Source organism: Anabas testudineus, chromosome 15 (genome assembly GCF_900324465.2).
Source record: "Anabas testudineus chromosome 15, fAnaTes1.2, whole genome shotgun sequence".
In the NCBI taxonomy this organism is placed as follows: Eukaryota; Metazoa; Chordata; class Actinopteri; order Anabantiformes; family Anabantidae; genus Anabas; species Anabas testudineus.
Window position 1 is genome coordinate 8,855,713 of NC_046624.1, and position 24,436 is coordinate 8,880,148.

General features: G+C 36.3%; 1 protein-coding gene across 1 annotated transcript in view; it reads left to right on the forward strand.

Annotated features, from left to right (window-relative positions):
- The window catches only part of lmbrd1 (LMBR1 domain containing 1), a 45,140-nt gene extending 21,322 nt beyond the window's left edge, over positions 1-23,818 (forward strand). The window contains exons 7-16 of the mRNA XM_026355320.1: positions 2,179-2,252; positions 8,015-8,140; positions 9,031-9,183; positions 11,993-12,057; positions 12,202-12,304; positions 13,166-13,270; positions 13,354-13,503; positions 14,467-14,548; positions 21,855-21,946; positions 22,297-23,818. Of these exons, the coding sequence (XP_026211105.1) occupies positions 2,179-2,252; positions 8,015-8,140; positions 9,031-9,183; positions 11,993-12,057; positions 12,202-12,304; positions 13,166-13,270; positions 13,354-13,503; positions 14,467-14,548; positions 21,855-21,946; positions 22,297-22,407 (1,061 nt within the window). The 3' untranslated portion in view covers positions 22,408-23,818. The remainder of the gene's footprint in view (positions 1-2,178; positions 2,253-8,014; positions 8,141-9,030; positions 9,184-11,992; positions 12,058-12,201; positions 12,305-13,165; positions 13,271-13,353; positions 13,504-14,466; positions 14,549-21,854; positions 21,947-22,296) is intronic.
- Positions 23,819-24,436: the final 618 nt, after the last annotated feature.

Genomic DNA, 24,436 nt, shown 5'->3' on the forward strand with positions numbered 1-24,436 from the left:
TTCTAGTTATAGGTGAGCACAGTAAATGAGCACATTTTTAGAACTGTGCATTTGTATATTATGTTTACCACTTTATTTCTGAAAGTCACTGAGGAAAAAAAATCACATGCTGTGATGATTATATTAATTCCTTATCTCCTTATATCCAGAAATAAAAGAGGCTCCTTTAGGAAATAATAATTGATTTACATACAGTGTATTTTGTCAAAGGTTTGTGTTTTACTGACTTAGTTATGAAATAGCATGAGTAAAAAAAGAAGATATTATTTTCAAAATGTATTTGAGGCCTCAGTTGACAGATTCATGGCAGAAAGTTAAGGTGTTGCTGTTAATCCCACCTTGATTAATATTTTTTTTTGCCATCTATCTAAAAATCTATCAACTTTGTGATATTGCTTTATTTGTATTTGCAAAGAGTCCCTTAACTTTGGGATTAAAGCTGCAGTGTGCCCTAACTTAATTTCCTAAATTATTGCTTTTTCCTGGCCCATACAAAGAAATTGTATCTGATACCTTTCTCAATTTTCCTATAAGCCTTCACAAATAGTTGTCATAGTAAATATGTTTAATAGTATACTATATCCCATCTCCTAAATATAGAGCTGCTTCCTATTCACTTTTAATGGTCTTGTCAAGCAGGGTGTTAAGGCTAAAGGAGCTCCTTAATAAACACCTCTATGTAGAAGTCTCTTGCATACAGAGCACATAAGCCTGAAGAGCTATATGCAGTGTGAGATAAGAGCTACCTCATTCATTGCTGTTTGAATTGAAGCTGTACAGATGTGGAAACACCACGGATAATAGACAATATTCCTTTTGTTTAATCCCTGGAAAATCTGCTCAAGAAAATAAGAAGAGTGGCAGCAAACATCTATCCTTAGCTTTGTGCAGAGTTCATGAACAGAATGTTCTCCATGCAGAACATGAAGCTATTGTCTATTTCGCCAAGCTCACCACTAAACAAAGGCAGCAAAATCGCAATGCAACACTCGGGAATAGGAAACATGTATTCAAATGTTAATGTTCAGCCCAGCTGTCAGACTTTTGCATGCAGTACAATAGGGAGCAGGTATATAATTTATCTCCATTTTCCACCTCTTTGTCCGACTGCTTGTGGAATGCCTCTAAAAGAAAGTGATAAATGTTATAAACAGCACAAATTATACATGCCCTGAATACTGACTTAATATTCCAAATCAAACGCCAATGTCAAGGAGAAAGGCAACCACCTGACAGGTGGGCTGGGCACTACGAAGTTGTAGCTGAGAGGATGTGGGATATCTATAAAGAAACAACTGTGCAGCTTTTTACATGGAACCTTATGACAGGTGGGCTCTTGACAGGGGAGAGAGGCAATCAGTCTCTTCATCAATCTCTGTCTTCTAACTCGGGCTCTGACAGCTGGTGTGACACCCACTGTTGCCCTTGCCTGATGGGTGGTCCCTTTTCTGCCTCAATCAGAGGTGACAGACATCGACTCAACCTATATACATTGAAGGATCCAGCTGTTTAAGCACTGGTAGTGATCAATGTATGAGATGTTAATGTCAAAACATGGTGAACACGTGTGTTGAGAAAACTTTACATAGATATTACATTGAGGAATACCAACATGTTATATTGTCTTGTTTGAGATGGGCTGTGTTCTAGGCATCAGGCGTGTTAAGTTTCAAATCTATAAGTTTTATAAATTCTATAAATATACTATATAATTAACTCTGGTTACACTTTTGTAAGTGAAGCTTTGTTCTCAATGATTCCAACTACAAAAAACACATAGAAAGATTTAGTTCACCCAAATAACAAAAAGAATCGTTTTCACTTAACTTTGTGGTGATTACAGTTTTTGCTAAGGTTATTTTATATATGCAGTTTTTAGCAATACAATATAAAAATCACAGCAACCAAGAGACCAAGACGCAGTTAATTTCCATAAGGTTCCAAATACATTTTTGCTGACCATCCTTACCTGGATTTTCACTTGTTTCTTCCCTTTTTTAAATTTTGGCGGACTTTTGTCTTACAAAAAAACATTTAGAGCAAATGATATTAATGATATTAACAAACATCAAAGTGCACAGAGGAAAATGTGCATACAAAAGCTTTAGCTTTTATTTGTGACAAAAGAGTGCTTTCAAAATTAAATCTTGAATGATTTTCCTGTCTTTTCACCTGCAGATGGTCTACGTGCTCTGTCTTTCTCCATTAGCTCCTTGACCTTGATTGGCATGTTGGCAGTGATCACTTACACGGTGAGTTGGGAACTGAGACAACTGGTTGATGTTGTTTAATGTGTTCACATCTTTACTCAAAACACGACAAATAACCCACTTGGATGATTTCCAAATCTTTGCAGTCCTGTAGCTTTATATGATCTGTGCTTTTTGGAACATCTGACATAGGAAATGTTTGAGGTATGAAGAAAGAGTCCAGAATAAATTAGTCTTCCACTTATCAGATTTACTAAACATGATTTTCACTGAAGATGTCATGGTTGGTAATGGATGTTTTTATAAAATATTTTATGAGCTGCACTGCAGGTTCTTAAAGTTTTTAAATTGCAGATGGTTTCCTAGGTTTTTGGTAGAAATGTACCTACTGATGGACTGGTCTTTCAGTATTAGTAATGCTTTGTGGTTTTAGAGTGCTGGCATTCAATTCCTCACACTGCACAGACTGCATATTTTTCACCCAAGCACCCAAGAATTTTACATGATGTACTGTATGTGTACCCTTCACCAGCTTATCAAACACTTACCTGCTGTCTATTTTTATATATAGTACATCTACCTTTGTGTCCATTAATAAATGCCTATGCTGCATTGTGGAAACTTTCATGTTTGTCCTAGATCAGAACAGTTGACATTTGTCCATTTTTTCATGGCCATTATGCTGGTAACTAGACTGTGAATATTCTCTGTATGTGGTGGTGCTAGTATCAGGGTGGGAGTAACACAGAATAATGCTTATTGAAGGAAAAGAATCAAGAAAGAAATCTACTTGGGTATCAACCCAGGGGGTGAGAGTAAAGTGACAGCCAACCCCAATCTATCCAATGTCTGTGGAGCTCAAAGAGTCCTATTCGACAAATGACACAACAATTGAATGTGGACCTCTTAATGAATAATAGGCAACCTACTCAATTACGTTGTAGAACCAGTCTCCCTCTAGGACATATAATCCATCTCAGCTGGGATTTTATCCACTTTTGTGTCTCACAGTTCTCTAAAGAGTGGATAGTTATCTACTACATTTTGGGTATGGAAGTGTGCTCCGATTTGCACTGACCCCATGTTGGTATGGATTCTTTGAATGCTCTGTGGAAATCAAAACTCCTGGTGTGTCTTTGTTTTTGATGTTCCTTTTTTTTTGTGTTGAAGTCAGGCCTTTGGGCAACAACAGCAGCTGCCCCCTCCCTCTTTTTTTCACAGACACAAATGCAGAAGCTCTTTTTCATCTTACTTTTTTATCTCTTTATCTTCCTTATTTGCTCTATTCTGTCTCTTCTAGCTGTCTCTTCTTGGTGGCAACTTACCAATATTTTCAAAGAGCTTTGTGATTTATCATTCTTTACAACATGTTACTATTAAGCCTGAAAAATTTAATGGAATCTAAGTGACAGGTCCTATAAACAGCAGAAATATTGTGCACGACTTCTGTGCCAATATATCACTACTGCAAAACTAGACATCTACCTTTGATGCAAAAAACTCTTTGCTCAAAACAGTGTATGGCTCTTCTCCAAGTTACAAAATTATTTTTGGCATTTTCTCTGTGACATAGAAAATGCACTAAGCAGAGACACCCTCTGAAATAAGTTGAAATTAAAAAAGTAAATTTACCACTAATAACAAACTTGTCTCTTAAAATCTTCTATTACATTGAAAGTAACTCATGTTTCTGAAGCCTGAAAAAAATGAAATTTAACCTGAATTGTCAGGTTAAATTGAACTTAAAATTAAGTTTAACTAAATCAAAGGAGAAATTGTTTACAGGGACAAAGGAGATACATAATTGGTCATTTTGGCTCTTACGCTTCTTTCTGGCTGCTGTTCTCTCATACACATACTAAACACAGACAGTGAAGGAGTCATGGCCACAGTAGAGAACACTAACTGACAAAATGTATTGACTCTCTTCAAGGAAAGTAGTTAATGTATGGCCAAAAAGTCTCTAGATTTGTCGCTAGTCACTTTTTGTCAATAAGTCGCTGGAGTGCCTTGGTAACCAAATGGTAACGGCACATGCTACGTCACTGTAGCATTGAGTCTGGCTTTGGACCTTTGCTGAATGTCATACCTCCCTTTCTTTTTCAATGTTTCCTGTCAGTTTCCTTACTAATACTATTCTATAAAGATAAAAATGCAAAAAAAAAAAGAGCTCTGTGTAAAGCTTATCAGTTTAATTTTCTATTTGCAAAATTTAAACCATTGAAAACTTTCCCACTTGTTCTGAAAATAGAAAATTAGAAAATATGAGTAGTTTTCATTACTGTTGAAGCCTGTGTTGCTTGGCAGATGGGATCTAAGTGTCCAACTCAGTGTGCATCTGATTGGTCAGAGGTGCAGCCCTGCTCTCTCCTGGACATGGCTGCGTTCAAGGTTCACAACCTGTCTCTGGAGGTACAAAGCCATGCAAAACTCCCTAGGTTTACATTGCCTTTCAGATAGAAAAATGATTGTGACTTTATACTCAAGCAGTCACAGTTTTTTAATGGCAAGATGTTTTAATTTTGACATTTCATACAAATTCCCTGGAATGTTTAAATACAATATTCATTCTGTATTATCTCCTATGCTGATCTGAGAGCTCCTGCTTCATGCAAAGTCCTTTGCCTTTATTTAAAAGCTTGGCTAGCATATTGATATATGATTCTCATGGCTCGGTCTCCTGTGGACCTACCTTTCTATGGCTCCTAAATTGCCTGCCATAAGATGCTGATGCTTAACTAAAGTTGAGAAGATTAATGTCTGTTGATCTAATCACAGGCTCTGTGATTGACCTGGGAAGATGGGGCTTCTGAGTGAATTAAAGGGCTGTCGCTAAAACTTACTTCACATGTTTGATTTCAATATTTTATATTTAAAGTTGAGGGTTATTTTAATTTATTTCATATTTTCTTTCCATTTATTTGTAGTTGAACTTTTTAACTCAAATAAAACTCTCATTTAAGATTCACTGCAGAAGAATTTAGTCTGTAGTTGCTCTAACTTTTAAAAGGAAAGTGGAGAACTATGTGAAGCCAACATTATTGGGTAAAATAATAAATATTCAGAAATATATTCATTTATTTTTTCCTTCATCAGGTCAAAAGCTGATTGTCACCCATTTTACCTCGCAGTGCACTTGGTCTTTTGGTACACAAGAAGTGATGTGTGAAATTTGGTAGTGTCTCTAGAACACCCTGCTCCTATGCCAAAACACACAAAGAAAGAAAAAATGTCAGTCAACCATGGCAGGCCTGTTCAAAACTTGGCTGTATTTTTGACTTTGTTTTGTGGAAAATTACATTAAATTGCTGAGTATTCAAAGGAACATTTGAAATGTTTCAATCACACACAACCTGAGGCAAAAGTACTGTGTCCAAATAAGCACTATTTGAACACCCACTGGGCCCATAACAAAACCAATTTAAGCATAAAAAAGTAATGTTGTGCCACATGTTTATGGGATAAGTGATTAACTGCCAGACAGTGTATGTGCTGTTCTCCTCATTGACCACTTTCAAACCCGCTTCTCTACATCAAAGATTACCCTTAACAAAAAGACAGCCTTTTGTTTAAGGTATGATATATTTTACACATAACACACAACATAATCTCCACACAGTTGGCCTAATAATACTAATACTAAACATGTAAGAAACTTCAAAAATGCAAAACTACAAATGCAAAGTAAAAGCAAAGACAAATGAATAACCAGCTAACTTACAAAACCCGCTCCATCATGTTATTATAAAAAACTGATATCTAATGACAAAATAAAAGAACAACGGCTTGCCTCAAAGAGAGGGAGAAAATAAGGCTGTAATGTGAAACTGTCAATCAACTCTTGAATCATTAGGGTATCCATCTCTGTGCATGTTGTTTTTGTTCATTCATATATGTGAAGATGAATAACATGTTATATATTCTGTAGATACACTCCATGGCTAGCTCTGTGGGGCTAGATGTAAAAGAAACAACAAGGCAGAGCTGATAACGTGCTACTTTATCTACTTTTTACTTGCAAATGTATGATGACTTCTGATTACACTTTGATTCCTAGTACATACACACTAACAAGACATATCTACATCAAGTTTATTGCCACAACTAGACAGCGTCTGCTATTACCCAAATGACAGTAGGGAAACCAGTTTGTGTGGCAGTCCTGCCAAATTAGTTTTTTACATTTTTTAAATGCTTTAGCCTGGTTATTTCAAAGAAGTTAAATTACTTAAAAGCTAACCTGTATACTGATTTAATTAGGAATATCATACTGAACTGGGCTCTTTATCAAAAGGTTTAGAGAATGTGTGGCGGGATGGCCTCTCCCTCCTCTTTTTTGACTCCACCATCATTAGCGGTAAGGGCAACAAAGAGAAGGCTTGTGCAGGAGACCCATGTCCACCTAGTTCTCCCTCTTTCCACTCAGTAGTCACGTGAATGTCTCTGAATGATTTTAGCCAGTGGACACCCCCACCACCACCACCTCACACACACACACACACACACACACACAGCCTCTTACACACTTACCCACACACTCTCTCTCATCCACAAGCCCCAAGCTATTTCTGGTTATTATTGACCACAGTGGGTTTTAAAATAACTTTAATGAGCATGCATGATTATGTGTGAACTAAAAATGTGCACTCCAGCAGCGAGACACCTGTGTTTTTGCCTTTTATATTTCTCCCATGTAGTTTCACATTTGAGGGGAAGGGAAATGTTTCTCTTGGGATCTGGGACAGGTTTTCCTTTTATGAGTGTGTTTGATATTCGGGACATGCTCCGGCCTTAAGAGCTCCATGATTCATTGCAGGAGGCGACATTCGCCCGTAGCAGAGATCCACAGCAGAGACTAATAATAGTCTAGCCTGACTTACTATCCCATGCGACTGTCTTAATGCTACCTAACACTTGGAAACTAGTAAAAGTTGTTTTAGAAAAATGTAGGTTCTGATGTTTCCACTTGAAAAATGGAAGAAAGAGGGTAGCATCTTTTGACAGGGCTGAAAGTATCTTTGCACAGAAGGCCCCTTTGTTTCATTATGAACACCATAGAATGGCACTCTTCCAAGATGGTAAAAGCAAAGCAGCACAAGGAGACCAAGATAGCTTTGGCCTGTTGCTGCTGTTTTCATTTGTATTGATTGGTCTGTCTCCTGGTATTATGGATGTCCCTCATTTTTAGATTATTATAAGTCCTCTGATTATCTTTCTGTGCACATACTCATTATGTGTTTGTCTTTGCTGTCACTGTGCAATGTGCATGTATATGTCATTCTGTTTGGGTATAATTGTCCATTATTTATACATTGTATGCACCCCTGACAGAAAAGTGGATGTGTATTCATCTATATCCACATCATTCAACATTGATGGCACCTTAATAACTCCTCCTCCTAACCCAGATTTCCTCCCCTAAAATTCTACTTATAAAAAATGCATCAAATCTTGGATAGCGGGTAGTGCTGTCACATGGGGGCACTGTTAAGCTGTAAATAGCATCAGGGTGATATAAGGCAGTGATATCCACACAAAATGGTTGCAGCAAATTCACCAATAAACTTCAGCACAATTATAGATTCCACCATTTTAGTCTTTTTCTCTCCACCAAAATTGGCATAGCCTGGGAGGCCAGGAACTACATGATGTGTTGAATGCATGTTTGCTCATTGTCATTTGACTTTTGTCACTATACCTTCTACACTGTGGTAGGTTTGTCATCAGGCTGGAGTGAGTATGTGTGGGTGGATGCAAGTGCTACAATACTGTGTGATTATAATGATAGTTATTCTGTCTTTCAGGCATATGGTATGTCTGTACTGCCTTTGAATCTCATAAAAGGCACGCGGAGTGTGGTGTACGAACGCCTGGAGAACACAGAGGACATTGATGATGTTGAACACCAGATAGAAAAGCTGAAATCCAAGGTTGGTTTCACCAATTGACACAGAGCAACGGCATAATAGGTGACAGAAACACACAGCTCAAAAAATCTAAAGTACACGTCATGACATCACTTTATACAAAATGCATACTGTACAGTAAGACATCATTAGCACATTTAGTGTTTCTTTTTTATGCTTCAGTATAATCTGTAATGAGTGTATAATCATACATTCATTGAAAGGTACACATGCATAGCCTCCAGCTTAGCAGTTCCTCCTCCTTATCTCTCCGCCTGCTGTGCCCCTCTCCCCTTTGCATGCAGTTATGTATGGTTAGCATTATCCTTATCAACCAACCTCTTAAACGCAGGCTGCACAAACAGGGAAACACAGGTAAAGACATCTATTAGTTGCTTCAGTATTAGTTGCTAGTGGCAACGTGAAGTTGAACACAAAAGACCCATGCATTTGTCATTCTCTTCTCTGTGCTCTGCATGGATTTTTAGTAGTTACTGAAAACCAGGTATGATTGTATGAAGGATTACATACGGAGTAGACAAACTAGAGCTTCATTGTCCACACTTAGGTTCACTTTAATAGCTCAAATTATGTACTAAATTCTTACTTAATATTTTATAGCTAATTATAAAAATATATATTTTCATGATCTCAGCATGTAAGTGTTTTAATGCTTTATATCCATCCATTGACATAATCAATATAAATATACAGTACGAGTGAATTTCAAATGGTATTAAAAGCAATTTGTGTTACTCAGTATTACTGACAATAATTGGGTGTTGCCTAAATGTTCTTTTATGTGTGCAGTTTACTTAAAATACCTAGATAAAATTTTGAATATGCTATGCTCTAAACATAAATGGTTATGTATATTTATTGATTCATCTGCTTTTTTTGGTTCTTATCGCAAGTGTAAAGACGGACGTCCCCTTTCCTCAAGGGATAGACACAACCTGCAGGAGCTGGAGGGCAAACTGCAGGTCCTCCGACGTAGGGGTAGACACCTGGAAATTGCAGAAAGGAACTGCTGCACTAAAGTGGGCAGTGCTCTCAGACCTTTCAAGGTGAGTCTGCATTATGGAATTGGTTTCCCCTTAAAGAAGAAAATCATGTCCAATAGGGACTGTATTGTGTACAGTGGGAAATCTTATCAATGTGTATTTAAGTTTAATACATTTTTTGGTATTAGTAGATCAGGGACACACATTACACCACCACACATTGTTTATCTTGTTAAAAGCTGTGTGATTTGAAAAAAAAATAGTTTGTGCCTTTTGTTAATGATTTCCATCTTCAACATCTTCCTCTATAACAGTTTCTTTGTGCTGAAGTTCTAATGTGGACTGCTCTACATTTACTTTTAGTTCTACTTTACACAACTGCATATTTACATGATTCCCACGGGTAGTCTCCTCACCTAATTTACTCTGAAGTCTCACAGGGAGTCTCACATTTTTTTAAGCGGGTTCTCATGGTTCCCCAGGGATAAACCAAAGCAACCACAAACTTCTTTGATTTTACTTTTTTGGGTTGAACACCCAATACCTGTACCTCATATAAGTAACATCAGTGTTCTCATATTTAAATTTGCCCAAGATGGTTGGAGAAATAGGCAGGGTTATGGCGTTGCTTGTTTAAGTGACTAATAACTAATAGTTATTAGCTTTGGGCATGTTGGTTCATTGGTACCAACTTCTGTTCAGGCAAAACAGTTAATGCATATCCATTATTCACCCCAGAACTGCTATTATGAGTACCTTGGCTAAATCATTAAGCACCAATACAAAATAGCTTTCCAAAATGATTTTTTTCTTTTGCACATAAACAGATGTTTTTCATATTTTCCTACAGTAATACATAATACATCAAGATTGTAAGAAAAGAATATCATATAGGTACACATTGCACACACATAGTTCACACATTCACATGAAAGAAATGATGATCTATCAAAACTCCAAAAGCCACAAGTCCAAACCTGTTACTGTGGTGCATAAGCTGTGATCATTAGCATTTTTAATTTAACAAAACAGTGGCTGTGCTGATCAATATAAAATCTTTGTAGTCATCAATTTTGTCCATTTTGTACTTTTATTTCATTGTTTGCAGACCTAGTAACTCCTTAGCATGAAAAACACAGCAATTTGATTTTGATTATACTGCTGTCTATGCTGCCTAGCACATATGCTTTAATAAACGTAATAGCATACTTGAACATTGTACACTCATTGTTCATTCATACAATGAATGCAATGGTAATACACAGTTCAAATACATGTAGAGCCCACTGTTGTAGGACATGAGTAACATTTCACTTTCCTGCTGCTATTCATTTCCAAGTATTTTACAGCACTGCAGGCAGGCACAACCATTTTAAACCAGGGTCTGTAACAGTTTGTCTTTAACCAAGGGGGGCTTCTAATGACGGTCCCTAAACTCAAATTTAAACAGTAATGAGTTGGGGGATTTATTTTCTGCATACGAGGTGCTGGTGTAGAGTGATAAGCCAAATGATTGTGATTTCTCCAGAGAAGATACAACACTGCTTCTCAAACACATGCTTTCCTTTTTATATCAACCCTGGTGCAGAGTGAAATTGACTTATTGACATATACACTAACCAGCTAAAACAAGACATTCACCTTGTGGTTGAAATGTTGTGGTGGACGGGGGTCAGTATGGGAACAATGTAATGCTGGTCATGTTCAACAGGTGTCCGAGCACAAAGTGCACCGGAGCTTGCTGCTTATGGAGCTATGTAGCCACAGACCACCTAAAGTGTTTTTGCTAACCCTATGTTGATAAGTGTATGTGGAACATGTACAGTATGGCTAAAACGTGGTCATAAAATAGTTGAATAGTGTTTTTTTTTTTTTTTTCGAGCAAAGCTGTTTAGATAAGTAATGTACAAATGCTATGCCATTCTCTTTATATGCTACTGTTTGATGTAAGATATTAAGACATTTTCATAATTTAACTTCCTGCTTAGTATTAGATTTATTTTAACAGTCACAGTGCATTTGAAGTTAGACAATCACCTCTTTTTGACTTTTGTTACGTTGGTTTAGGAAATCCGGACAGTTTAATTAGTTTAATTAGTTTTCAGTCTGGCCACCTAACCTTTTAAGTTCATATCAAGGCCACATAAACAGTAATGATAAATGTGTGGTGATTATCAGTTTCTTGATTGTAATTACCACAATCACTGGGAAATTATATCAAGAAATGATTTGTTAAAGCTAAATTTGTTAAATGTATTTTTTTTTTTTTTTTAATTTGTTATTTTATTTTATTATCTTTTTTATCCAGACGTTGGAAGATATTTACAGGTCCTAGCTGGACAATTTGATTTGTATTTTTACATTCAGTTTCATTTTGTCACAGTGGTCACTGGTGGTCAGAGGCCAGAGAGGAATATAATTAGATTTTGTTGTTGCGTCTTTAGACACACTGTACATTGGAAATAAAAATATTTTATTGAAATGTATTTTGCCACGTTTTCACATGCTGTTTTTCCTTATAACTGGTACAAGATATTTTAGTTAAACAATTCCTTTTAAGGCAAGCAGTTGATAGGTTTTTCACCTTTTTGGCTCCCACCCACCTTTTGCCTCCCTGGTTGTAACCTCCCCACTCAGTTTGGGCTGTGCCATTGCTTCCCCCTGTCACCTTAGGCAACAGTGCCAAACTGAGGCTAGCCAAGCCATATGGTCTCTCCTTGATGAAAGACATGACAGAAATGTTATATTTCTCTGACCCAGTAGATGCCTTTGAAAATGTGCCCTTTCATTCAGTCATATGATGCAGATTTCTCCTTTAGTCTTACGTATTGTAATGCATTGTGGGTTTTTTTGTTGTTGTTTATTTTTGCAGATATTGTTGGGCATTCTCTTTATCTTGGTTGCACTGCTGTTCATTGTTGCCCTATTCATTTCAAAGTAAGTAATTATATGTCTTGAAACATTAAACTTATAATTCTATGTTGACTAACACAGGCAATGTTCTTAAATTGAGTGTAATTCCTTGAACTATATTTAATACCATGTGATGCTTGGATATATGAACATATATGTATGTTTCAGTTTGGACAAAGCTCTCCACTCTGCTGGCATCAGCTCTGGGTTCATCATTTTTGGCACCAACCTCACCAATCCTTTGAATGAACTTCTATTAGCCTTGCAACCTGTAAGTATCCTCTCAGCTCTCATGTCAAAAAGATGATCATCCTTAATTGAAATATGTTTAAAGCCATATTTTCATGTTTCCACCGTTCCATTAACCTAAACTAAGTGTAATTTAAAAGCCTTTTTCCTGTCTATTCTTAAATGCTGCTGATACATACAGTCCCTTTTTGAGTCATATTACCTTAAATGTCAATTAGTAGTGTATTACTTTTAAATACATTCTGATAATCACCACTCATATATATAACAGTATAACAGAAAGGGAAATTATGCTTACAAAGATTATTTACGTGTACATCCTTCAGATGTGTTTAAGTAATGTTGTGATAATGTTGTGTAATGTACTGCAATATTCCAAAGGAGCAGCAATAATAATAATAATGATTATTCTTATTATATTATGTAGCATGTCTAATCTCCCATTAACAGATAAATGGCAAGTATTTGTGTTTACATTATTATTTGTGGCACTTAGTTAATGAATCAATATCTATTTCTTTCCCCTTTCTTCCGTAATTTGAACAACAAATTTATTCCAAATAGAAAAAAGCAGTTATTATCACAACTTTTATGTGTCACTGGCTACATTTTGGTTTTAGTGGGGTTTATAAAGGTAAGGTGAATAGTTCATGTTTATTTGTTTGTTTTTCAGTGGCTGACAAAACAAGGTTGGAAATACAGTTGTGTGTATTAAACAGTTGTTACAAAGTGTTAGTACAACTCACAGTGACCAGCTGGATTAATTAGCCTAGAACAAGTGGCATTGATGATAGTTGCGCATTAAGCGAATCCCTGGGAGTCAGCCAGTGTGAATGTTTAGCTCTGAAAGCAATTATGACTTTTTTATGTCTTTAAATATCAGGTTTTTCCGTTGGATTATATCCTGATCACAGTCATTACCATGTACTTTGTACTCACATCTATGGCTGGCATTCGTAACATGGGCATCTGGTTCTTCTGGATAAGGGTAAATATATGCAATATTTCTATTTTTTCCTAAAAACTGAAAATGCAAAATTGATTACACATTGACATTTTCTTCTTTTTCAGCTGTACAAAATAAGACCTAAGAGAACTCGTCCACAGGCTCTTCTCTTCCTCTGTATGATTCTTCTTTTGATTGTACTTCACACCAGCTACATGATCTACAGCCTAGCCCCACAATATGTCATGTACGGCAGCCAGAAATATCTTGTACAGGTGAGGAAAAATGTGTGTACATATCTGTGTATTTCCAGGTTTTTTGTCTCTAATGATCACAGTGTCAGTCAGTGGGTTCATACCACTTTGGTCCAGCTGGGTATAGGCAGGAGCATGGTCTCTATGGGGCTAGTACCAGGGCTTTTAGACTCTTGTTCTTTTTACATTCTGTTTATGTGTATTTAACTATGTGGCTATTACTGTCTGGATCTGTTGTTTGACCAACTCTGCTCTATGTGATCTGATGGCGCTCTGTCCTCTCTGTGTGGGTGTGTGCATGTGGTTTATATACACTCTTATGTCTATGGTTTGTATCCAAAAAATCATTTAAACAACATAATTAAAATCAACCACAGTGTTGTTGCTGCTGAAACATCCCTTTTAAATGAGAGGAAAGAGCCTTTTTTAAAACTAGCTCTGTATGACTCATAGAGTAAGAACAGCTCATTCCTATCTGCTGCTGTCTTTTCACCTACAGTATTTAAATATATTGTTTATTTACCAGTCAAATAATACAATGTGGCCTAGATGTAGAGGATATTAAATACATTAAACATAAGCCATTCTGTCCCTATTCTTAGTTTAGCAGTTGTTTAAGTAAAATCATCCCTTTAAATGATTATAAATTCATTTTACTTGATGTGATTTCTGTAAACCAAAAAGCTCAATTATGGATCAGGTAACATCTGAATCTGTCCATGGCTAAATTTAAATGACTTTCTAGAGTTTTTTTCTGTTTGAAAAACCTAAGATCATTCTTAAGTTCTGTATTGTAATTTAAAGGTGAAAGCTGTTGCTTTTTAACTTGGTGTTGTAGATTTCAATAGTTGTGCGCCTTCTTTTTAAGAAAATATCTGTACAGTATGTACTGTAGGAAATAGTTTATAGTGTTTTTATTTTATTTTATTTTATTTTTTATTTTATTATTATTAACAGATACATGCCTTTTGTGTTTTTGATCAGAGTCAGATGGCTTCAGCAGCTCCTACATCTGGCAATGCTACGATTGGCACCACAAGGATCTGTGATGCTGACGCGCCTGAGGGTGAGTTTGTAATCTCTGCTAGCACAGGTAGCACTGGTCCGATTGTGAGATGCTGGAAGAACTTAACACATCATCAAAGTACACTGTACACTACATAGCAAGTACACTATCCGAAAGGATACTTACCTGTTTCATGTAGAACACTGTTCAGTAATCTTTATCGCTATTCTTTAGTAATTAAAGGGAATAATACCAAAGCCAAATATTCGGTAACATTTGCTGTACTAATGCAAAACATGACCACTTGCTTTCTGCCAACAGTTATTACAATAAATCAGCCATGAAAACGTGCAAATGTAGATAATACCAATAAGCTTTGTCAAGATAATTTGGTTCATGCAGGTAGTGGAACGGATATGATGCAGAATTTCTTGCTTCTTCCCTTCCTTCATTTCTTCCTCCATTCTTGTCTTTCTTCATCTAAGTGCACACATAATGTAAGCAGGCAAAAGGTTCATAGAAACTATCCTTAAACTGTAGGAGTGTTTATGCTTGTTTGTTTTTGTTAGCGCAGATCTCTTAGTGCAGTGGTTAATTACAATTATTTTTTTATTCAAATGAATTAAGGTTGGGGCATGAATGCGCCATGAAAAGACAGAATTAGAATACATTTAGGGTAATGAGTGTCGATGGATTTAAATGTCAAGTATGTAATAAAAAAAGCAAAGTTGTGGTTAATCCTTATAGTCAGTTAAACATATTTCATATTTTCTAATACATTCTCTCATGTAGTAAATGTTTGTGGTTTATATATATATCTATATCTATAATCTTTTTGTGTCTTTGAGTGTATATATATATATATATATATATATATATATATAAATATATATATATATATATAATATACACACAAAAAGACACAAACAGATAATTTAGTCCTAAATAAAATAAAAAATGTTTTCAGTTGCATCAGATAACACCTACACTTGCCAGTAGAGCAGATAAGTAGTTGATAGTGGTAGTAGATAAGTAAAACAGGAATACTGTAAGTGACAGTGAGGGATATGCTTGAGTATAGCAAAGTCAATAATAAATGTTAATAATGACTTGATTTTCATGAATAATTTTTACTTCATTAGTAGTACTGGAAATGCATAAAGGCATCCTGAGAAAGGCAGAAAATGGAACAGTGAAGCAGAGGCAGGAGGGTAACAGCAGAGATAAAGGCAAGATATTATTTGTTTACAATAATCTGATGCAGACACATACGTTTTGCTTCTCTACTACTCGTGGGTAGGCTAATCACTTTTTTGCACATTGTATCATAAACACTTGGCTCAAATTAATTAGCTGATAGCTATCTTGAATAATGCATAAAGTTGATGTTGAATCACAGGGTACTTCATCAAAGATGTTGCTTGGGCTTGTTGATGTATTATTTACATTGCAGTTACAATATAAAGGTTGGCATGCTGTTGGTAGTAGATGTGCATAAGATAAAGCTGCAATGCATATTTAAAGCCACATTCTATAGCACACCATTTGTTAAGTGATACAAGGTATTTCCCTTTTCCCTATATTGTATTGTTTGTCTCACTGGTCTAAAACCTACAATGTACAGGAGGCAGTTGCAGTAACATTTATGGACAGATGGTGTCAAAAGTTTAAAGATGTAAATAAATATGATGTATTATTTTGGTTGCTTTTAATCAAATTTACCAATTTTTTTAATAATTCATCCAGATGTGTTTACACGTGACAATTATGCTAGAACTGCAAATATATAGTAATTATGTAAACTGACAGTCCCCCGTAATACTCCTGTTTACATGGCTATGTAGATAGAATTGTTGAAATTAATTAGCTTTTCTTTGTTTAGATGTTTGTTTTTCTCAAACAAATAATTTATTTCCTGTCCCACGACTATTACAATTAACCCCAACAGAATCAGCTGTGATTCAGCTCCACTTTGTCATGTTGTTTATTACAGCCTGAAAGCTTCTGTTTTAGTCTCATGAATGTGACTAATAAAATGTTGTAGATAGTTGAGGAAGTTTGGATGGATTAAGTCAGTGAAATGAAGTGAAATGTGTTCCTGGCACAACATCATCCAGAGTTGGAAAGAGCAAAAATCACTCTTTGCCCAGGTAGTGGTAATTAATTACTCGGTCAGAGGATTGTGGAACCTATTAATTTACACAAATGCTGACTCACTCCATTTGTGTTACACTAAAGGAGACATGGTGCCACGGTCACTAGGATAATAGCCAGCAGTGTTTCTGCTCTCTTTCTTGACCAGCTCAGGGAAACTAATCCTATTTTAGCTTTTTTGGAAATGGGATCTACTTTCATAACAGGCGTTGTACCACCTACCATGAGGAGGAGGAAGTGTCAAACAGAGACAACACATGGGACTCAGAGAGACTACAATCAGAAGCTTATTTGTTGGGCTGTAGAAAGTTGCTGGTGAAAAACTTCATTGGTGTGCTGAAGGTGTGCTCTTTCTTTCTTAATTTAAAAAGAGAAACTTTTTTTCATAAGAGAGTAATATTCTATATGCCAATAACTAACCCATCTAAATGTAATAGTAATATGTGATGTTTGACTTCCATGCATATGAAATTATATTATCTTTACTCTTAGGGTAATGTAAACAAAGGGACAGGAATTAAATTCAGTATGTGATTTCCACAGGTTATAAAGTTGTTTTGAAGAAACAAGAATCTAAGTTCTATTTTTGTATTATTGGATGTTCGGTCCAGTCCTCTGCACAGAATGATGCTGCTTTCCTTCTTTCATCTTAGTCTGTTTAATTTTTTATGCTTCCACTTCAAAGTAGTTTATACAAATTTGAACCCTGGCAGCAATAAATACAGTAGTTTGGATTTAGTATACTAATTTTTTTAATGATCTTTCGATAAATAACTTTTTTTTATGGCTTCAAGAAGCCTGCCTGAGACTGGAGGAATTCTCAGCTTTACATTAAATGAGGCTGCTTTATGAAATTATTCATCCCGTCATGATGTCCATGATGTTACTTCTGGTGGTGGGCGTTACCATTTACCTTTATCAGTAAATATTTAAAAATCTTTTTTATTAATCTACATCTGATGCAGCTAATCACTTCGGTAGTATGCATTTCACTTTCAAATATACATTTCATATTGATGTATCTTCCTTTTTTCATTAATTTGTTTCTTTGAGCTCCTTTTTTTGACCAATGATTTTAATCACTTTCTATTCACTCATCCCAAAACCATCATCTTTATCTGACATTTGTGTGTGAGCTTGTAAAGAGTTTTTGCTGCAGGGAAGTTTATTTCACACTTAATATCAATAAATCCATCCTCTATTTTACTTTTTGACACAGTAGCTCAGTACACCAATAAATGCCCTCTGGGTCAGTGCTACAGTCTTTCAGCTGATGATTTTCTTGTTCTTTTTCACCTGTATAGTCAACACTATCAGAGACAAAATATTAAATACAGTGCTGTAAGACCCATCACGCCTGCCCCGTTCTGTATAAATATCTGGCATCAATCCTAAACTGAATTTTAACTCTAAGCGCTGTTCTTAGCTTAGAACACATGTCACATCATTTCTAAATGAATCTCCATGATGACACGTCTCATAGAGAGGAGCATTTTCATATTATAGACTGCTGTCTGTTTCCTAGCAACTTCTTCATTTTCACAGCATTGTTTTAAGGAGCTTCAGGGGGAAGATTTTTGTTTGCCCCTGAGATATTAGGTGCCCGAGCAATTTTTAACCAGAGACTCCCTTAACCCCAACACAAATTTATAGTAATCTTCTTTGCATCTAGGGGATCATTATCAATTTGCATTACAATGGAATATGTCAATCAGCCGTTACTGTCTTGGAACTCATTTTGTAAAACACTGCTTATTTTTCTTACAATGTGTATGCAGTATAAATAAAACAGTTTGTTTTAGGTCCCCTCTCTTTAAGGCAGCCCTTACCACTAAGATTGGCTGGCTTGTGAGGACTGCAGGTGGGCTGGTTGTCTAGTACTGTAGACATTCTTTTAGAGAAAAAACAAACAAACAACAAACTTGAATATTACTACTACAACTATCCTTCAGAGGTTGAGACTATATCCTTGTCTGAGACCAAAAAATAATGAGCGAATACTGAATGTACATGTGGAGGACACCTGAAACCACGATTGTCTGATGTCTGTTAGATATTTGTTAATATCCGAGATGTTTTTTCACTGAAAAAAGTCGTTTGGTTTTTGCAAAGACCTACCCTTTCCTAAGTTTCTGTTGATGTAGTCAATGGTTTAGTTCAGGTTAATATATATATACTTCTTAATATGGTTTGTGTCTGCATCTGAACCTTTTGAACACTGCCCAAATTGATTTTTTTCTAGTAGAGAAACAATTGTGCACGGTAAAAAGATGCTTTTGGAGAGCATTTGATGACAACACTAATATGAGAAGCCAGAGATTTGAAAATAGTTCTGTCGAAAGCACATCAGCATCCTCAAAGGACACTGGAATGAAAGTGCTCTGCTACGTTTTAGTTGGAGAAAAGGTAAAAGCATACAGTGCAAGTACACAAGTGCTTGCTTGATAGAGAGGCTTTCGCAGAGAGCACTGTCTACGTACGTTTGTGTGCGTGTGTGCACAGGGTTTTCTGCATGCTTGTGTTTGAATGCAGAGTTAAAAGTTATACATAATGCATCATGCTACACAGGGCAGCACTCACTCGGGTATCATGAGTCAAGGTGAAATTACCTGCACTCACACACTGCCCCACGCTCGTATCAGACAACGGTAATGATTCCAAGGTGAAGCGGGTCAGTGGTGTACATAATAATATATTTAGGCAGACCACTGTTGTGAACCATCTGCAAGTCCCAATCCGAGCCTTGCAATTTCAGGTGAGCAGCTGGAGAGCTACAGATGGCTGAGGTACTGGAGGAAAAGAGAGGGGTCATGGGGATGAAGATAGACTTGCTTCTTCTATTATCTGTTGATCCTGTTGAAATAAACGCTGATTGCTGGTACATCGTCAGAGCTCCCTCTTATCTGCTCCATCTAATCTTTATTATAAATGAAATGGCACAGACCTGGACTAGACTTTCTTTTTCTTTTTTTTTTTCAAGAATGTAACACTCAGGAGTGGAAAGCTTTTGAAAATACTGCCTGTAATGAATAAATTCTAAACTACCCTGAGTTATTGCTGTGCTCCTTGATGTCATGTAGTTTGGTGTAAGTCTGATTGCACTGTTCATGGGGTTCAAGTCAGTGTGAAGAGCTGTGTAAGAAACAGTGTGATGTGAGCAGCTCAGCAGGGTTAGCGTTAATGCTCCAGATGGCTCTCTAACATAGCCAGACAGTGCATTTCATCTTCACTTCAGCTTCAGCTTTGCAGACTTTATTTCTTTCCTTGTTCTGCTGAAATTATAGGTCTGATTAGGAGTGTCTGATTGGAATATTTGTGTTTTTATTGCTTCTGTGTGTGTGTGTGAGCTAATTAACACGTGTGATCGTAAGGGAAGCTTTTTTTTTTTTTTCTTCTTCGTGTTCTTTATTCATTTCCACACCAGAAACAGTTGGAGCACTGAGAAGAGACCCAGACACTGCGTGCATATCACGGGCACATTCCACATTTGACGTCATCAGCATTTCCCATGGCTGCCAATACTCATTCATGCGCATAAAAGGAAATGATTCAGCTTAAGAATTCTTATATTATTTCTTCCTTCTGTGCCAGTCAGATCAATAGCAGTATCAATTCGGTGAAAAACTGGGGAGCTAAGACTCAGAGGTGATGTCACAAACACAAAGCACAAAGCTGCTTCACAAATAAAGAAAGCAATTGGATTTCTATAAGCAAAAAGTGAGTCTCTTCAGGTTTTTGGTTTTGATGTGTTTAAATTCATGCCCATGGTGCTCAGTCAATACTGATAGAGCTGCTCCTGGTCCTTGCAACAGTGTCATTTAAGGAAACTACAGAATAGAGCTTTGAATTTAAATACTCCGACTGTCATACGCATATAGTGCAGAAAAGAAAAAACTCAGAAAATATCCCTTATGGTGAATAAGTAAATAAAGTGCTGCTGTTAGCTGGCAGGTAAAGCCTTTCCTACCCTTTGCTAGTGGACTTTTACTTCTACTGCAGGGCACAGACATCACAGGTAAACAGAAGTATTCTCTTAACTGATTTATTCATGGCTCTGGCTGTACTTAGTTGTAGGATATGAAAGGCTTCACAAAATAACCTGGAGAGCTTGAGACAACCCCAGATGAGGTTGCATCCGCTTTACCTCAACAGAGAATTGGGGTTACATGCATAACCCATAGCCTCGTTCGTTCACTGTCTTCACAATTTGTTGGCGCTGTCTTGCATATCCAGGCTTTTACCTTTTGTCTTTTCAACGTGTAATGCTGAAGATAGTTGATGCAAGGCTTCATTAAATGTTGCATCATTCCAGTTTTATCCATTGGTAAAGCCATATTCAGATTGACGGTGACATGGCTTTCCTCTTTTCAGAAGACTGGTTGTCTTTTTTTGTTATACTAACAAAATAGCCTAAGGCACTGCTCCACGTAATAATCGCAGCCTGTTTATGCTCTTGAGTGAGTACAGATCCCTCTACTTTTGCATTTATGAAACATCATGTAGCAGTACATACTGCACCTCACACCATACCGCACTCTTGCTGTCTTTCTGGGTGGTGGTGCACACCATGCAGAAGTTACAACTCATATTTCTCTTAAGACAGAAATCCTGTTTTCTCTGGCTATATGTCATCTCCCCTTTGTTTACTCGTCTTTTACCTGTTCTCAATTACTTTCCTCTTAACCTCTACCTCCATCAGTCACTTTATTGAAGATTTTTTTTTACCTGCTTGATTCTTCATTTTCTCTTTCAAGGTTTTCTGTATCAGTTGATCAAAGAAAAAAAAATCTTTGTGGCAGAAAAAAACTAAACTTAAGTTTACTTACTTCCCAAAGAAAGTGAATCTGGACTTTTCTTTATCACAGATTTCTGTTCTCAAGGCCAAGAATGAACTTCATTTCTTAAACTTGCCAATTTCTTAAATTCTACATTTTGTAATTGTGCATCCTGCTGAGTCAGCATTTGATACTGCTTGACACTGGGACTAAATGTTGTGTATTGAAGGTGGTGCTGAACACTGTTTGATTATTGTTTACAGTTTGTTCCCATTTAATTTAGTGATTTCCTAGAATAAAATGTTGAAAACACACTGATCTGAGTCATGTAGAATGAAAATTGTGAATGAAAAACCACCCTGTTGTTTTTTAACTTGTATACACAAATAATGGCAAGAGTTTAAAACATGTTCTTGTGTTTTCTCTGTCTCATTCAGACCAGTGCACCGTGACAAGATCCTATCTTTTCCTCCACAAGTTCTGGTTCTTTAGCACCATCTACTACTTTGGTAACTGGGCCTTTATTGGGGTAAGTCCAAGGATGTAAATAGAAGACCATTGTCTTGATTTTAAGCAGAGTAAATGAAAACGTTCTTAGTGAACATTTAGGGAGAAAGACTCAAACGGTGCATTTAGTTGTTTTGTATCATCTAAACAATAAAACATTTAAGTTTAAAAGTGGTTGTAGAGTATTTTCCTCAGGGAAGAGTGTAAAATCAGTATGAAGGTTGGTGGAAAATCATTTTCTAACACTGGACACAGCTAATCTCAGCAGAATACTTAATAACCGCTTTCCTGGGTTATCTTGATGTATTCCATCAATGTTATAATTATCCTTATGAAATATTTGATAACATGTGTCTTGCTTATTATTTTTAGGCTTTCCTCATTGGCCTGGTGGTGTCCTGCTGCAAAGGGAAGAAGTCTGTGATTGAAGGAGAGGTGGAGCCTGATGACTCAGACATAAGTGATGATGAATATGTGCACTGAAACTCAGTATTCATTTAGCCAGACTTGTAGATATTCCCACTGTAATTTAAAGGGACTAGAAAGTACAAAATCATAAGAAAATAATGTCTGTCAGCAGTTTGTCATAATTGAAGGTATTGCTTTTAAGGCATTTTTGCGGTGGTGTCTTATGGATTCCAACTTTGCTTTGAGTTGACATGTTTCACTCCTTAATGAGACCTCGCAGACTGATTGTTGTGTCTTTCTCAGTCAATATTATTGATGATTTTGGGATTTGGGGAGTGTCTCTCAATTTAATCCTACATTGAGATTTAACTTCTCAATAGTTTGAAACTGACACAAATTGGTCCTTTTTTTTTTTCTTGCTGGATAAGAAACGCATATTACAGCAGCATCATATGCTTTAGCTCTACATTTTATTCGTAATCAGATCTTGGGCATAAACTTACCTTTTACATTCTCTATGCACTTTCTAGATCCTTTAAATGGCTACTTAACGACAATATCTATGGTTGACTTTACCTTTTTAAGATAAAATACTAAAAAAAACAACTCAGCCTACACAGGTTGTTCTGCTTGCCTGAAACATTAATTGGTATAGAAACAATGATCCCTAAGTGTTGACAGCAGTAACATTTTCAAAGTTTTGTTCTCTGAGGTTGAATATAGTGCTAGTGGATGTGCTTTTTTTTTTTCCTGCATTTAGTTATTTGCTGTCCTAGACTATTATTTAAGCAAATGTTACTGTACCTGCATACCTAGAGAGTGTGTGAAATGATGGACCAATTTCAGCTGTTGTTATTTCAGTTAGTCTTAGTTTTTAATGGAATGGGCCTTTTGCCATCGGTGTCTGGACAACATGACATAAAAAAATAGAAAAAGCATTTTTAAAATTGAATAAAACACATATATGGGTGTCATTTTCTTTTGTTTAAGGAGCACTTCTCACTTTTTTCTAGTGCTCATCCAGAGTTCATCAACAGCAGGCTTGTGACACAGTGTAGATGTATTAATGGGTTTCATCAGACATCCTTATTTTTTTCTGTGTATTTACTGATGTCAAAATTAATGCAAACTGGTGGTTTAATTAACAATTAACAAAGTAACAAATTCCAATCTGAATGACTTTGTTTGGAAACCAAATCTCTGTGCTTCATGAATGTATTGCACTGTGATAGGCACACACTGCTGTTTATGCCACGCTAATTTAGCCTCACAGAAATCAACTTGAATCTAATGACGCTTGTTTTTGCTTTGAAATAATAGTCTGGTTTCCTTCACTGAGAATCAGTAGAGGCTGCAGCGGGAGATGTGATGATAAGATTATAAAAGAAGCTGCATCACATGCAGCATTTATTTGTGATGGTGGCGGTTGTAGAAGTTGTGTCATTGATACCTGTATTTAAAGAAATAAAATGTGAATATTACAGTATCCTTTTGCTGTTTGTAAAACGTGGATCTTGGAGTTTTATGAAATATATATGTCTCTAACACAGTGCTTGTGAGAAACACATGAATTGAAAATAGACTTTTACTCTGTATTTGTATTCATTATTTACCGTCTATAATGAGTCCTTTGACAGTATCTTGACCACAATTGGGACATTTTACTAAATCAATTAAGGAGTTGCAAACTACAACCAGTAATTCTGAGTCAGAAAGTGTACTCTGCTTTTCAATGCTCAGGTTTTGACTCCTAAATAAGTTTCAGAGGAATAAGGACGTCTTAAACGAAACTGACAGTAAATACACCCGTCTTTGGATTAGCATACAACCACTTAGTGCTTGCTTCACATGGATTTGCATGAAATTTTGTGTTCATGTCCAATTTGAGTTTGTGGTATGCATACCTTGTCATAACTATTGTGCAAGCCTGCTTTGAGTTAAGCCATTATGTGATATGCCACCCCCACGCGCACTAATAAACCAAATGAGCCTTGAGCGAAAAACATGGAGTCGTACAACTCGAGCAAAGAGGATTGTGTGATCAGCATGTCAGATCAGAGGATTTGTGCTGTTCAGAGTGCAACTTTTCTTGTCATCCCCCTTA